Source organism: Trifolium pratense, linkage group LG3 (assembly GCF_020283565.1).
Source record: "Trifolium pratense cultivar HEN17-A07 linkage group LG3, ARS_RC_1.1, whole genome shotgun sequence".
Lineage (NCBI taxonomy): Eukaryota > Viridiplantae > Streptophyta > Magnoliopsida > Fabales > Fabaceae > Trifolium > Trifolium pratense.
Genome location: NC_060061.1, coordinates 17,073,218 through 17,090,745, shown reverse-complemented (window position 1 = coordinate 17,090,745; position 17,528 = coordinate 17,073,218). Strand labels below are relative to the sequence as shown.

The 17,528-nt window shown below is 32.0% G+C and overlaps 1 protein-coding gene across 1 annotated transcript; it reads right to left on the bottom strand.

The window, feature by feature from the left end:
• Positions 1–1,244: 1,244 nt before the first annotated feature.
• LOC123912715 (RNA polymerase II C-terminal domain phosphatase-like 1) lies at positions 1,245–10,110 on the bottom strand. The gene is made up of 17 exons (XM_045963270.1): positions 9,337–10,110; positions 8,116–8,586; positions 7,498–7,708; positions 6,745–6,902; positions 6,568–6,638; positions 6,342–6,447; positions 6,110–6,193; positions 5,426–6,010; positions 5,259–5,322; positions 4,640–4,770; positions 4,455–4,508; positions 3,920–4,016; positions 2,862–3,097; positions 2,659–2,748; positions 2,326–2,391; positions 2,138–2,211; positions 1,245–2,009 (listed from the first exon to the last, which is right to left on the bottom strand). The coding sequence occupies exons 1-17, from the start codon at positions 9,598–9,600 to the stop codon at positions 1,901–1,903; spliced, it is 2,871 nt and encodes a 956-aa protein (XP_045819226.1). The 5' UTR covers positions 9,601–10,110; the 3' UTR covers positions 1,245–1,900.
• Positions 10,111–17,528: the final 7,418 nt, after the last annotated feature.

The following is a 17,528-nucleotide window of genomic DNA, read 5'->3' as shown; positions in this document are numbered from 1 at the left end:
ATAAATATTTTTTCATATGCACCAACCATAAATCAAACAATGAATCAGATTGTTACGAGACTCAAGTATTTATCACTTATGTCACATATACAAGTACAATTACAAGGGTGGTGCGGTAGCCAAGACTACCCTTTCTTCTATAATTTATTTAAACTTTTTTATAAGATAGTGTATTTTTACATTTAACTATTTTAATAATGTACTTTTAGCTACCTCAAATAAAATTATCCGTAAAATATTAGTAGAAATATAAAAGATAAAAAGTATTGGTAGATAAATTTATTCATCTTATTTGATATTTGTGGTCTTTATAGTAACTACACATAAAATTTTGCCAATAACAAAAATAGTAACTACATATCAAAAAGGCTTAATTAGTAAAATGGTCCCTTAAAGACATTTTTTGTTTCAGATTGGTCCCTTAAAGAAAAAAAGGTCCGAATAGGTCCCTTAAAGAAAAAAAGGTCCGAATAGGTTCCTTAAAGACATCTCCGTTAATCAGTTTGGTCCCTAAAAAATAGTCTGAATAGGACCAAACTGATTAACGGAAATGTCTTTAAGGAACCTATTCGAACCTTTTTTTCTTTAAGGGACCTATTCAGACCTTTTTTTCTTTAAGGGACCATTTTACTAATTAAGCCTATAAAAAAAGTGTCTTTCCACAATGCAATGAACCTTGACTTTATATTTGGTGGACTTTTGCTTTAAAAGGTTGGTATGGAAGCAATGTCCAGTACGTTTTCCTTTTGCAGAGATTTCATTTACCATTTTTATCTATATCTCGTATATACTATAATATAATATGAAAATCATATGGTTTATAAAATTACACGTTCAAAAATACTTATGATACGTATCTTCCAAAATTAGTTTAACAAAATGAGGTTCAATATGACTTTGCAAACTTTAATCCAAACAAACCCTAGTCATTGAATTTGTTAATAATCTGTAATTTGATCTCTCAGCAAAAAGAAATTAATTTGATCTCAGTATATTTTTTTTTATTTTCGAATGACTCCAAAAATTAAATTTGGATTATTTTACAAGAGAATTGTCATTTTACCGACTCTCCCAACACCAACACCATGTTATACGTCTTAGTGATTACCATTACACAACTCTCAAAACATTTATTCTGATTTTCCTATATTTTTATTATTATTATTATTATTATTATTATTATCAAAATTAAATATGCTAGTAAATCATTGAAGTAGATATATACTGCATAAACTCAAAAAGCCTTGAGGAACAAAATTGAAAGATAATCACAATTGAGAAGCTGTTATTATCAAAAAAGTTACAACTATGCAAATTCACCAACCTCAGAGGGCACAAGGTGATATAGGATTGGTGGAAATAAAAACCACTACCCATCATGTTATGTTAGTGAAAAATGAAAACCAATTAAAAAAAATAAAAGAAAAGGACCTGTACTGAATGGTTGTACTTGTACCATCCACTTGAGTTAGAAAGATAAATGCTGAATCAATTCTCAGTTCCAATAGGTTGGGTTGGTTACTCTTTGAGTATGCATTGCATTGCATTGGACTTGCTTCATTATCTTGTCTTGTGAACCTGTCTCAAAGCATATCCACACAACACAACCAACACTCCATTTCTTGGGACAACCAAAGATGTGAATATCTTACAAAATAATCTTTTGACAAGTACCTCACCTCACCCTATTTCAGTGGAGGATCATACATTGGTACAAAATGTGGATGTTGTTCTATATTGGCATTGAGTTCGGCGACAAGAATACCGTAGACAAGCACTAACCCGCTTAAGTTGAAATGGTCCCAACCCAACAGCCGTCACCCTCCGTATTGTTGAATATACACGTGCATGCCCCAACAAGTCATACCAGTAAGTGAGATTGAAAATCTTGTTAATCTTGTCATGGAATTGGTGGAGCATTCCTGGGATATCTGCCAGAAGATGTGAACCGCTGCAGAGTTCGCGGATGTTCTTGCTTCAAACGTTTATTCGACAATCCCTGAAATGGCCTGATTCACATATCAAAAATACCGAGTTAATGACAAAGAAGAAAAATGGTTACCACGAGGAATATAAAACAGAAAATGTAAAGAAAAATAAATATATACAATCTTCTAATTGAAATAATAGAATAGACCTGGGAGAACTCTGCCGTCTATGAATGTTTGGGCCCTGCATCGTTCTTAGACTCCCAAGTGCCCTCTCTGCAGCCTGTAGAACAAATGCATCTTAGTAACCCAACACCAATATGTAAGAAAGTTAAGCAAATTCAAGGAAGAAGACATACACATCAATAGTGTTTCATCGTTAAAGAAAACATCATACCTGCATTTTAGCCTCATCCCATGTTAATCCGGTTCCTTTACCATAGACCTGGCCATCTATCTCGACCTAAAATAGAAATTTCTCTTTTAAATACTGCCAGCTTTGTTACCATTATTTAAAAAAAGACAAGAAAAGTGCCATAACTAATAACAAAGTGCCCGGTTAAACAAGACAACAGAATGTCTCTTAATCTTTTTATTCTGCCTCTTAAAGGAATGAAGAACCAAGACAAACAAAGCTTTAGAAAAAAGAAGGCATAACCATTCTGCAATTCAATGACATCGTCCTTTTTAAATGAATTAGTTCAGACCACTGAAGCATTTAATTACCAACCTGTGCATGTACTTCATCATTCTGAACTGAATTTGTTGACACTGGAGCAGGCAGTGATAGAAAATTGACACCAAGACCCTCCATCATGCACTGAAAAAATCGAATGCAGAAGTTATACCACGTTAGAAAAACAAACATCAATCAGGGTTAACAAAAAATATGGTTCTGCAGGGATAGGTCAGTCAATTTATTATGAATCTCACCAATTCTTTGAGGGCAGAGACTGAACCGAATGGCCTCTTAGAGACTTCCAACCTAGGATCTAAAACCCTTGATGGATCTGATGCAGCTGAAAATGAGACTGACTCCTCTTTAGGCAGTGGGAGATTACCAAGAGAGCTAACATTACCCACATAACCATTGTCAATTGCGTTAGGAAATCCACTCACATCACCATATGCGGAACCAGCCTCATCCTTAGCACGTGATAAATATATATCTACAAACCAAAAAGGTCAGAATATATTTACAACTTTTTTTAAAAGAGGAAAACAGTAATAGAAAGAGTAAGATAACAATAGCAAACAATGTGTACTGCTGATAATGTTATTTGCTTAATCATTTTTTATGATGCTAGGATCTTACAGGAGATTTTAGATGGTTCAGTATAATTCCGTATTCATAAATTTGCTAGCTTTCATCCTAGCTAAAGGCATATACATATAAAGATATTTAGACCAACTCTCCTAAAGGTCTAAACTATTGGATAGCAGTCCGAAAATGGATTTTCCATTTTCAATTTCTAAGACATCGCCTCATACAAGAGCCTTCCAAGCATGAAGCAAGGACAATAATAGGCCTATTTTACCTTATGCTGAAATCTAATTTAATAATAAAGAGGACAGCAAGGTTCAAAATCTCGACATTTGGTCATACAAACTTTGATGCTATGTCAAAAGATCACTCTCTTAAAAAGCTCAATCTGTAGCGAGGAGTTATGGGGTTTTAGATAAAAATGAGATAATAAAAACTAAAATATAATTATGATTGATGATTTGAAGATACAAATTGATTATGCACTAACCCCTCCCTATTTATAGGATACTAGACTGATAATCTAAATTGAATAGGAAAACGAGTCATGACAATAACCAAGCAATATGGAAGCTAATCTTAAGAGATGCTCTGAATTAAATAAAAACTAATCCTATGATATAATTCAAGATAATATCAAGATATTATAAGATGATTTTCTTATGTTCCAACAGTTCTATATAAAGCTGTAGCAAGTCACAAACTTCCAAAATTTGAAATGTCCTACCAGCCAAATGTTTAATGGAATCCTCGGCAGCCTTATATTGAGCTTCCATTCTAGTTCTTCCAAATCCATGGCCAATTTTTTTCCCAGAAAACCATGCCTGCAAATAATGACGGCACATACAAGATGAGGAGGGCATATCAACAAATTATGAATAAATAGAATGGCGAAGAGATTTCAACTAGTCAAGATGGAATCAGCATAACCAAAAGATCAATTAAATTTGAAGGTTTGTTTCCCCAGTAAAAAAATAAAATAAAAATGACATTACTCTCAGCACATCCAATCCTGGAAAAGTCAAATATATCGGTACAGTCTACAACTATGTAGGACAAAATCAACGTGTTTTGTTTAGTTAATTAACCGTAGTGAAAAATAAAAATCAACTGCAGCACGTTCACAGATTCAAAAATTGAGAAATTTAGCCAATGAACAAAATAGCTCTCAAGTTTTGTATAGAAAAATATAAAACTCAGAAAGTTGTGCACAGATAAAGAACAAGGAATCATAAAGTCTCGCTGCCTAGAATGAAAGATACCTCGATGGAGAATTCCAGCTCTCTGCTAGCAGTCAAAGATGATGTAAATTCCACCTGTTCATATCAAAAGCAAAGAAACGTGCTGGGTACACAAACCAAATAAAGCTTAAATAGTACAATGTGATATTAATGCATGTTCGATGCCATCTAACTATATTCTAGCAGACAAATATATTCCAGTTTACCTTAGTTCCACACTTCAGTGCAATTTCCTGTAATACTACAGCTGGTGTTTCCGCATGCAATACAGAACGACCAAATTCAGAATCAAGATCCCGGTGGCTAGAAGATGGCCTACCAAAGAGGATGTCATCACCTGCATAACAACCATGGGATATTGTCATTCTAAGGATAGCACTAAAAATAATAGAACTGGGAAAGAAAAAGAAACACACACACAGGAACTGAAGTAAAATAAATAAAATAAAAAATTAAGTTTCACATATGGTTTCTTGAATGCTTATGTCCAATGAAAAGGTAATTAGCGGTGTATCAAACGATATATTTATTATACAGAGAAACAATATGTGTGTGGTAGCCAAAAAGTAGAGCTGTTACTTCACAAGAAAACAATAACAATCCAAAAATCAAACTTAATTACTCATCACTGAAAAATCACAAAATTCAAAAAAGAAGTTATTTTAATTCAGCATGGAACCAACTGCAACAAAACCTGACTCAAACTAATTACATTTTCAGAGCCAAATAAATGCAATCAGTCACCAACAGTACGTAAGCAGCAAATGCTTGGAGAGGAAACTGAAGAAAATAACCAAACATGAAGCGACAGGTGTTATAGCTTACCAGATAACGAATGATAACTAGGGGGTGTATGGTTTATTCTTGAGCGATCATCTCTATGATAAATCTGCAAAAAAAAAAAAAAAAAAAAAAAAAAAAAGGCAAGTTAATTCACTAAATAAGACAAAAGTATGAGCCACCAAAATTATATATTGAAACACAGCCATTACCTCCTTTGTCAATCTTTGGTGGCTCTCGTGGAGAGCTCTATCAGAGGAAATAGAGCCATCGACCTTGGGGAAAAAGGATGGCTGATGAGGCCTGAGCTTCTCAATCCGCGATGGACCAGAATCTAAAGGAATTTCTTTAGGTATTACTCTGTTTGGTGGTTGTGATCCAATCTCCTCTTCTACAGGAAACCATCCCCCACGTGATGGTGCACGAGTAGCAACTGGTACAGGATTGGGATGTCTAATGGGAAATGGAGGCTCACTAGATGTATGTTCCCTAATATCTTGTCCATGCTGCAATATGAGAAGCCTTCGCCTTGTATCTGGGTCTAATTCTGATTCACCTACTTCACCTTCTTCTCTAGCAGGAGAACTATGCAAGCTTGATTCTAAAGGGGCAACTTGAACCATTGGCTTCACTAGTGTAGCAGGTTGAAGGAACTGTGTGTGAGGCAATTGTATCATAGATGCTTGTGCTGTGGGTGGTGGAACTGAACCAGGAGATACCATTGTATACTGAAGAGAAGAGGAGAGCCTGGGATCCAATTTAGCAGTTGCCATAGCTGAAGCTGCTGATATTGCCTCCTAGCAGAAAGTACAATCACAAAAAGATTAGACAAGATTCATGTTTGTTCAGACGTAAATAAAAGTTCTCAAATATTTGCTTGGAGGTCAGATTAATACCTTCAATTTTCTTTCTACCTCAGCATCTGCCATGCCATCAAACAAAAACGGATCTCTGTTTCCATAGGAAGCAGATCCATCATCCTGAGTAGAAGTAAAACATAAACAGTTAAACAAGCATAAATACAATATGACAGAAAATCAAATGAAACATGTCAGAATTTCAACATAGTATATCCCCACCAGATCAGAATAGTAACATGTATAAACTTGTACATAGACATACAGTTACCTCTGAAACTAGATAATTGCTCACGTCCGGAGCAGGAGGTATATCTTTGATATCATCTTCATATGCAATTTGAGGAATCTTTTGTAGAAGACCATCATCAAAATCCCTATAACAAAACAAGCATTGTAATTAGGGCCAAATACCTTACATAGTATTTATCTTAATACCAATATTAAATAGAGATTTTCCGGGTTAGGCAGGGAAATGAGTGAATCGGTTAACTTACTTAAAGAAGCCACCCCTAACATTGCAAGCAACATTTCTTGCAACACACAAGACAGGGACAGTATTGTTTGCCTACAGGACAAACAAGATAATCAGTTCATATAACTAAAAAAAGATGAAATTTCATTCATGCAATTGAAAGTATTGAGTTTCCAACCATGTACGCCCGCAAATTTACCTCAGCTTGAGGAGCGTAGTATGGAGCAAATGCAGGAACAACATGCACCCGAGGTTGATCTTTCTCATCCCACACTTTCAAGCGATCATCAATTACTAACGCCGTCTTTGGATGGCATGAGCCATCTTGGAAGACATTGAACAAAGACTTTTTCAAACCTATAATAATATTATTGAAACACAAGAAAAATTAAAAGTGAATGAAATAGAAGTAGCAGAAACACGGGGATATGGTCCAATATAATAATAAAGCATACAAAAGTTGCATCTCTACATCAAACTCGGATAAATTTGAAAATATAGGTTTAATTACTCTATCAGTCCCTAAACTATTTGAGAATTTATAAATAGGTCCTAAATTAAAAACGTGTGTAATTAGGTCGCTGAACTTGTCAATAATTTGTAATTAAGTATCTCGATTTTAATCGGATGCCTTAACTTTTAAAACTTTTTGTATTTAGGACCCTGAACTTTTAAGCAATTCGTAGCCAGGTCCCAAATTACAGGAACCTAATTACAAATTATTTAAAAGTTTAAGGGACGTATGTATAGTCCGGGGACTCGACTACGAACTTTTATAGTTTTGAGAACTATTTAAACATTCTAAAATAGTACAGAGTAATTAAACCTAAAATACAGGCTGTCCTCATGTTCATAATTTGCTTCTTTCAGGTGCTCTATTACAAATATAAAGCTTCTCTTTGAAAACAAAATTAATAGGAAAGAAAAACAAGCATGCCATTTACAAACTTACCGGACTTAACACATACAATGCGACCTAATTGTTCTTTTGAATTTATCAAATTTGAATCTGGATCAAGAAGTCTCCACATTTCTAGTGCATAGTCCCTTTCAGCCATTGTGCAAACATAAACCTCAAAACGCTTGCGCCCTCTTGCAGTCAGGTAGCTCCGAAGATCTTCCCATGCAGGTCTCAACCTCACAAGAACACTTGTATCGCGAATCTTTCAAAACATACTATCTTTTGTTAGACTAATGATAGAGACAAGTCTTACTGCTTATATTTGTTTGAAAAATTTGATAAAACAGAAATTTAATGTTCTGATTAGCGGTTACTTTCTTCATCTGTCATATTTCTTATGCATGTGTGTGTAATGTAATCTATGTACATGTATAATTTTGCCTTCGGTAGGATCTTACAATCCGTGTTATGATCCTCAAGTTACGATCTTTCACCCCCCCCCCCCCCTCCCTACTGATCCTAGGTAGGTTCTAGAGTTTGACTACGCGATGTGACAATAAAATAGTAGATACCATTAAATAATTGGATAAAGGGCTTATAAAAAAAAAAAAAAATGGATAAAGGAAAAAAAATTAAATTTCGCTAATAAAAAAAGAAAATATCAAATACCTGCGGATTGATGCGTGTTAAAATAATGTTTTTTTCGTGTAACCGTATCAGTGGTCGAACTATGGGCTGATGACTGTCAGATAATGCTGGAACAAGCTCAGATTGAACTTTTATTACTTTCCCATTATCAACTACCTGATCATTTTCAGCATACTGCTTCAATATACTCTTGTCATCTAGGTAGCGCTTGACCTCCGCCTGCATGCCAGAAATTCGTTGTGGATCTACCTCAGAGTTTATTTTTCTCTGGAGTGAATCAATTCTATCCTCGAATGAGCGCATTGTGTTTGCTACAATAAGGGTTTCATCCAAATCAAACACTATACCCAAACATCTGAGATTTAACATCATAAGGGACGAATTATAAAGTCCATTGGCAACAATAAATCCCCAGAAACATGGTCTGTCATCATTTCGCGAATGCATTGCTACCAAATGTAATTCTTCCCCAAAAAGCGGCATAACAGCAGTCTGCAGAGGCCAATATTGTGACAAATGTTAATATTATAAATTATAAACAAGATTATAATGCTTATCAAAAAAAAATAAAAAAAAAATAAACAAGATTATAAGTAGGGATAAAAAAGGTAACCAGTAACCGCATAAATTTAAAAAAGGTAACGAATAACAGCGTAAGTTTAAGCGAAACAACACTAAAACAATACAGTGCATTGTAAACAATATGATATCATAAAGGACAGATTTCCTGTTCTGCTCATGTTCAAAGTCAGGAAAACAAAAAACATTTCATTACACTTTTTGAGCCAAAACAACATTAAATTTTAACAGTTTTATGTGTTGCCAAAAACCCTAACCAGCACATACACTAACTTCATTATCAATCAAAAACTTCTCAGCCTTAGCAAAAAATGTTATTAGCCTATTAGATCAACAGGAAACAAGAGTCTTCATAAAATAGTCTCACTGAACATGATAACACCCAGTTCAGTTGGGAATCTCATTGAAATTGTAGGGTATCTATTAAGTGACCAAATAGGCCAAATTTGTTCACGCCATATCTGAGTTCAAAACAGCAAATTTAGTAAGTTAGGGCAAATTATTACAAAAATTGTGTCAACATTAACACACAAGTCATCATAAGTTATTCATCATCCATAGATTGAAGGGCATTTGAGTCCTCTGATATTTTTAGTCCAAAATCATAGGGTTTTAGTGGGTTTTTTTACTCCTTTTTTATTCAATTTTAATTTTGATTTTTACCTTGTTATCTCTGATACACAAGGAGTGCAACTGAAAGAGCTGATTCTGCTGCTGTGTCTTTGACTCCATTTTGAAGCAAACACCACAAGATGTAACACTGTGAAGCACAGCAAGTGGTGGACACCTCTCACTAGGTTGAGAAAAGTGAGTTATTCTGATTTCCTTCACATCAAAATTCTTGTTGTTGTTGTTCATCATCACTTCTGGGTATATATCTACCTCACCCAACACCACCTCCCCTTGAAACACCACCGATTTATACATTTTTTTTGTTTGGGTCCCTTCAAATCACAAAAAAAAAACAAGTCTTTGGAAATTTCATCAATAACTAGTATTCATCATCAACGTCAAAATCGGTTTAAGAATTCATCTGATTTTTGAATTACCAGCAACAAAATATATAAAAAAATAAAAAAATTAGGCCAAATTTTTAGATCCGTGATTGAAAGTGATGATTTTGACGGCGATTTGGGGGAAAATATAATAATATTCAATGAACCCTAAAAAATTGTGCGTGATCGTGAATCTTCGATTGATTTGATTAAATTTTTCGCGATGGTGAAAATTGATTAGGTGGCGCTGGTGAGTAGGGTTTGAAGATGGGTTTTTTGTTGTTTGTGTGAAGAATGGATGATGAATTTAAAGATTGAAGATGAAATTGTCACCGAGAAGAGAAAACGAAACCCTAGATCCAGAAAACGAAAGGTCAAGAATAGTACTTGCATTCTATTGCGTATTCCACTTCAATTAAATAATAATACCAGCGTTAAAAATAAATAAAAAAATAAAAACACTTTTTCAGTCAAAGAAATTACTACACATTATTTTATTTTTTTTCTTCCGTCAAAAATATTTTATTTTATTTTTCTCCATAAATTACACATTTTTTTTTTGGTTACGATTACACATTTATTTTATTATTAAAAATAATAATAAATCAGTTTAAATAATAAGAATTTCTGACACTTACGTGAATAGTGAGAAATTAGACCTTGTTTTTTTTATAAGCATTAGATCTTTTTTTATTTAAATAAAATAAGATATATTTGATTTTAATTTTTGAATAACGTTGAAATTTTATGTAAATTAGCGGTTAAACAGGGTGCGTTCTGCGTCATGGTGAGTTTGTTAATAAAATATTTTTGCTGCTAAAAAAATAAATAAATCAAGGGTATTATTGGTATTATGAAAAGTTCGCACCAAAAATTTGTGTATCTTCTTTATATATAGGTATAGAAGATATAATAAATCAGTATCAACCAAAAAAAAATAGAATTAAAATCAAATAATAAGAATTTTTAACACTTGCGATAATAGTGAGAAATTCGACTTTTTTTTTATAAAAAAAAAATGAGATCTTTGATTTTAATTCTTGATTAGCGTTGAATACAAGAAGACAAGCATTAAGAATTTGGGGACTAGCAATAAAACGAGACGCTTGAGCTAACTCATGAGCAACTCGATTAGCCTGTCGTCTTACATAACTGATTCTACAGTTTTCATATAAATTAACTATTCTACGACACCGATCAATAATAGCTTCAAACTCTATGTAATTATTTTGTTTGGAGTGAAGAGTTTGCACCACATGAAGGTTTCCACTATGATTGGCATTGCAAGATTCCCACTAGCACTTAGTCATTCAAGAACATCTAGAACACTTTTAGCTTCTGTTTCTGCTATATTGGGATTTCCATATGATTTATTCATGAATGCTTGCACAAATTTTCCATTTATATCACGGATACAAGCACCAACACAATAGTAGTTAAAGTTCGCATAACAAGCAGCATCTATGTTACATTTAAGGCATGCATCAACTAGTTTCTGCCATGCGAGAGCTTCAGTATCTGCAGCAGGATTGCGTGTATTTTGTTACTTGCTTTGCCTGTATTTCCAGTCATGTAACACGTCTCTAGCTCGCCGGATAACAATGAAGACTGTGGGAGTTGATCATTCCAACACTTTTGATTTTGTCGCCACCAAATTGTCCATAAAATCATGGATACTCTAGCGTTGAAAATTTTATGTAAATAATAAATTGAGAATGTAAAATGTTTTATGTGTTATTTTCTTTTTGAAGTTGTATTTTTTATTTTCATATATAGGACAATAAGTAGTGTCGCTAATCATTTATTTTAATTATTTTTCAAACTGGTCTCTTTTTTTTTTTGAAACATTCAAACCGGTCTTTTAAAATGCATGAGTTAATTCTTTATTTTATTTTTTTCACACATGTCTTTTATCTTTATAAACATGCACGAGTTAATCATTTATCTTATTCATTTGTAACATAATGAATGGTTTGAAACATGGACACATGTGAAAGGTTCGAAACATTTCATTAAATTTAAACCTTAAGAAAATTCAAGTTTAGTAAATTTAGAGTTTAATCAGAATTTAATATTTTGATTTTGGAGTTTAGAAGAATGTTTAAGCAAACAAAGCGAATAAAACACATAGATTCATATAATTTTGAGGTATATTTGAAAGTGTTTTGTTATAAATTATTGAAGATGAAGAATGTGATAAAGAAAAGAATGGACAAGATAAACGTTGATTATCATTTATGGTTTTATGAAATGTTTCAAACCATTCACATATTTTCATATTTCAAATCATTCATCATGTTATTAATGAATAAGATAAACGATTAACTTGTGTACATAAAAATAAGATATCTGACTTTTTATGTTGTTCTTCATGTTGAATATATTTGTAGATTTCTAATAGTTATCGCAGACTTCAAAGTTGAAACCGTTGTTGGAATGATGAATCCTGACTCAAGGGTCAAGTTTAAATGTGTATGGGGAAGTGGTATAGAGCTCGCCACCATATAGTAGTCGTCCCAAGAAAAATTGCATTGTTAAGGAGGATGAAGCTATTGAAGCTGCAACTACTAAGTATGGGCATAAAATCAAATTGATAATAAAGGATGATGAATTTTATGAAGCATTTGTTAATAAAATTGTAAAACAAATAGAAAAAATGATTGTCAAGTTTGTCATAGAAGATCTAAAGAAGCGTAGAGGAGGAACAAAGATGAATAATAGTCCACCAAAACCCATAAAAAGTCTTGGTGATGCTAACAAGGCAGCCCTGCTGGTTGCCGTGAAAGTAGTTTTCAGAAATGATTTTGTCATGGCGCAAATTGCTGCTGGCGGTGGCGCAGTGTTTTCAGATGAAGATTTCTTGAATTCGATTGTCAAACATATACTTCAAGAGTACGTGAAGCGTATAAAGCGTTAAATGGCTGGTAAGTCATTTTTTATACATGAATGATATATATAATATACTATAATTTATATTGAACATAGTTTATATGATAAAGTTGAGTGATTATTCGATCACTAAATATCATGTGCTATACGTGAAGACCATGTGAAGTTCATAGAGCATTAGATGGTTGTTAAGTCATTTTTTAGACATATGATGATATATATATATAGAATTTCTAAATAAAAAAAATTAAAAATAAAGGACAAAAAAAATAAGATAAATGACGCATGTAAACAATTTTTGTAACATATATGATACTTTTTTGTTTGGTATGAACAATTAAATATTAATGTATTGACAAAAGTGAAAAATGATCGATCTTCTTGTTGTACTTTATCGAAATGCATATGATAATTCAATATATTTTACTATTATATACAATTATTATTGTTAAAAAATTGGTTATAATCATTAGAAAGAAAACTTATTAATTTTTTCTTAAAACATTCGATTTACTTTTTTGTTTTTCGTTTAACATTTTTATCATGTAAACAATTCATTAAAATTATGTATTTTTTTGTTCACGTATAACATCATACAAACGAGAAATTCTTAGACGGGTTATCACCTAAACATTAATGGTTAGGCACAATCAATCGTATAATTTGTGTCTTTAAAATATATTCCTCTAATTTTTTCTCTGTTCGTATGTATAATCAAATCAAACATTAGATTATGGTTCTTGTTATACGTGGAAGATGCCAAAAATTGAAAGGGTGGTGGGATTCATTATGACAAGACCAAAAGTGTCATGTGAGTGAGATGTTTGAATAACAAAAGTGAGGAACTAGCAATCATATCATTCCCCATTCATTGTTTTGTTTATTTCTTTTTAATTTTGTTTATTTTCCATTTTTTACCAAATTGGTGAATATCTATAGTTAGGGACAGTAAAATTTGAAATTTTATAGATACTTTTTTTTCTCTATTAATATTATTTTTTGCTGTTATAATAAACTCAATTGGTGAAGAGTTAGATGGTGATCAAGATATAGTAGACCGTTAGTTGAAGTGAAATGGATCACACGTAGTAACTATGTGCCGCCGTAGACTACGGTCGTCTAATATGTAAATATTATCTATAACTAGCGGTCAAACGAGCATGTTTTGTGTCCGTTTGTGTTATTAATTACTTGTAATTTTTTAATTAATTAATGAGTTGTAATTATGTGATTGGTTGTGCCTAAGCATTAATGTTTTTCTCCATACAAACACTTCAAATCATAAAGCAACATCAATTTACAAACGCTTCAAATTCATATATTCTCAAGCTAAAAGTTCTAATGGAATCATATAATAACTCTACTACAAATTCAGTCGACATAACATGAAGTAAAACCATAAACTTAATCTCTATCGACCAGGAACTTAATCTCCGATGGAGTATAACCCACATACGTCACAAAGCATTCCTGGATCAACACAAGATTTTTAATTAATGAATACAACTCCCCCTTCTCCCCTTCCTTGGAATAATTAAGTCCTACCAACAAGACTTAATCATCGTCGTGTGTGTGAAGAATGAGGAGGAGCGGGTGGGTCAACTCGTGTAAGTGTCAAGTTAGTGTGAATTGTGTCATTTTGCCCACAGAAGTGGAAGTACTAATCAGTGTCACAACACAAGTGGCTACAAACAGGTTGTTGTACCCATGAGTACAAATACTTGCACGGACCTCACAATAATCGACAGTTGGCTCTATATCCACATCTTCGAACCAACCTATGTCGCAATCTTTTTACCGGCATTCAATGTTGGTATCTTTCAAGGTGTCGCTTTAGGCATACTATGACCGAAGATGAGAAAAAGGCACTGTCACAACCTAAGCAACAATAAATATCAATATCAAAAGTTTGTTTGAACCCAACTGTCTCAATAGTTTGTTGAGTTGCTTGATACCGCCCTTAAATAATTGTGTTGTTTACTAAAGAAGTGGTGATCTTTCAAATATAATTTTGCATAATACTAAGATAACACCCTCAATCAATTCATTTAGCTATTTTATGAATTAGTTCTTTCATATTCTCAACTTATATTTCACTTTCAATCAATGATAACTTAACTTCTACTTTACTTTGAGACTATCAACCTCTCCGATAACATTGTTAAAAGTATACTTTGAGACACAACGTAACTTCTCTAATATTATAGTTATGAAATAATGCTTATTGCCTTTTGTTTTATTTCTTTCTTTACATAACATGTTTTTTCAAATCATTTCTTTGAATCCAAACGAATATATGAAGTCAATGTTTATAAACATAATGTTTGGTTTGCTTAGATTTGAATTGTCTTAATATTAAACTACTCTTTGGATAATTTCACATATTGCACTTTTGATTAGTTGTCTTTATTCAATTTAATTAAGTTATTGAAAGTTCTTTTGTTGTGTTCATCTAAATTGGTGTGAAGCAAATATTATTTTGTTTGAATTTGGTGTGAAGCAAATTGAAGTTTGGTTTTAATTTTTTTATTAGTATTATTTAATATAAGATGATTAATGTGTGTCAATATTACCAAAAATAAGCATTGATAATTTAAATTGTTGTAGGATTTCCTCTTGATAGATTGATGGTTAATTTTAACATGACTACAAATGTGTGTACATGTATGTGAACATTTCTTCTGTACTGGACGATGATTTTATTGCAGATTGGACGTAAAAAGTTTATTCTATTTTTTAAAATAAGTGCAAGGATGTGTGTTTTTGTTTTTGAATTGTTATACTATGTACATAACATAACTTGATAGGACTATTATATTAAAAAAATTATTATTTGATATGTATTGTGTTAACTGGCAAGGAAGTGTGCATTTTTTATTTTTTTTTTTAATTATATTTTTTATGAGTAATGCTATATGTCCCGAAAAACTCACGAATAGCTTATATATATATATATATATACAAGAAACATGGCGATGGTTCTTTTATATATATATATATATTATAATAAAAATTAAAAAGAAAATAGGAAAAACAACAAACAACCAAAAAGAACCATCGCCATGTTTCTTGTAAACACCTTCCAAAGGATTGTTACTTTTTATTCCAGGAAAATCTTGATCAAAATTATCTATTCGAAAACATAAAATCTAATTTCAAACACTTTAGTTTTTTTGAACCATAGCTACCACTTATCAGTATCACTCAATGGTGGAGGATCTGCAAAATCAGAAACAACTGTGAAAGTATCTCTAAGAATGGTTGTCGGTGATAGCTACTGCCATGAATTCATGGATGATTATGAAGCGGCAATAAATAAAGAAGATGATAAATACATATTTGCTCGCACCAGAGAAAGAGAACTAATTGAATTCATTAGGTTGTTTTGTACCAAAAAAGAACAAGTCAGTTAACAAAAAAAATAAAAAATCAGTGCCAAGTCATTCGGGAAGATTTCGTGAGTGGGTTTTCGGGAGATACAACATTTTCCATTTTTTATAGTCTCTAATTCACAATTCATTTTTGCCGTTAGGTTTATTTCATCTAAATTTTGGTTGAATTTTGATGACATTCATTTATTTTCAGATTCACCATCTCACTCTTATGTTTCATTCATTTATGTTAAGTTTGTAATATATATATATATATATATATATATATATATATATATATATGATTTTTGTTCATTCATCGGCAAATTTTTATTTGTGTGCTTATTGCTTGATGATGTTTGTGCTAATCTCATGATCTCGCTCTTATATTTTTATTTCTAACTTTTAGAATTAGATGCAGCTTTTCTAATATATTTTGTGTTTTGAATTTGGTTTCATTCATTTCTGTTAAGTTTGTAATCTAGATATATGATTTTTGTTCATTCTCATATAGATCTAGGTTTCAATTTTCTTTTCGTTAATTTGTTGATGAATGAGATCCATTGACAAATTTTTATTTGTGTGCTTATTGCTTGATGATGTTTGTGATAATCTCACGATCTCACTCTTACATTTTTATTTCTAACTTTTAGACTTAGATGCATCTTTTCTGATTTTGTGTTTTGAATTTGGTTTCGTTCATTTATGTTGAGTTTGTAATCTAAATATATGATTGAAAAGGGATCCGTTGACTTCAGGAGTAAGTCTCCATTAACTTACTCCGCTTAATAACTCGATATCGGTATTATATTTCTTCAATCCAACCGTTGAATTCAAAGATCTCATTGAGTAGATCAACTCAACAAATTTTTATAAAAATTCAAAAAATGTAGTTATGTATTCAGACTATTGAAATTCAACGGTTTTTTTAAAAGTTTGTTCTACGTTCAATTGAAGTTATCAGAAAAAGTATCAAACAATTTTGAATTTTTATAAAAATTTGTTGAGTTGATCTACTCAATGAGATCTTTGAATTCAACGGTTGGATTGAAGAAATATAATGCCGATATCGAGTTATTAAGTAGAGTAAGTCAAAAGAGACTTATTCCTGGAGTCAACGGATCCCTCCTCTGTATGATTTTTGTTCATTCTCATTTTGATTTATGTTAACTTTTTTATATCAATTTGAAGATCTTTAATTTTATTTGTACGCACATACCATTCTTTTTTTAATTACTCTGATTTTATCTAAACTTTTTTGCTAGTCTCTGTTTTAATCATGTTTACATTTTTTTGTGTCTCTTGTGAATGCACGGGTCATAAGTCTAATTCTAATGAATCTAACTATCAACATAATCAACCTAATTCTAACTATCAACCTAATTTATGTGTCACTTTCTTATGTAATGAATCTATTTGTAGGCCAAAATTTAGAACGAAATTTCATCAAAGTCTTCATATATATTTTTTGTCATATAAACTCACTAGACCCTTACCCGTGCGATGCACGGGTGTGATGCGTTGTTTTATATTATAATAACATGGAAAAATTGAAACAATAAGTATGATCAAAATAATAATAAATAATCACAATAACAAT

Bases quoted from the DNA above. Each gene is read 5' to 3' on its own strand.
- LOC123912715 (XM_045963270.1), bottom strand. From the start codon at position 9,600: ATGTATAAATCGGTGGTGTTTCAAGGGGAGGTGGTGTTGGGTGAGGTA. The intron at 6,194-6,341 runs GTAACTGTATGT...ACTTCTACTCAG, and splicing joins GCAATTATCTAGTTTCAGAG to GATGATGGATCTGCTTCCTA. The intron at 2,010-2,137 runs GTCTATTCTATT...TATGTGAATCAG, and splicing joins AGACGGCAGAGTTCTCCCAG to GCCATTTCAGGGATTGTCGA.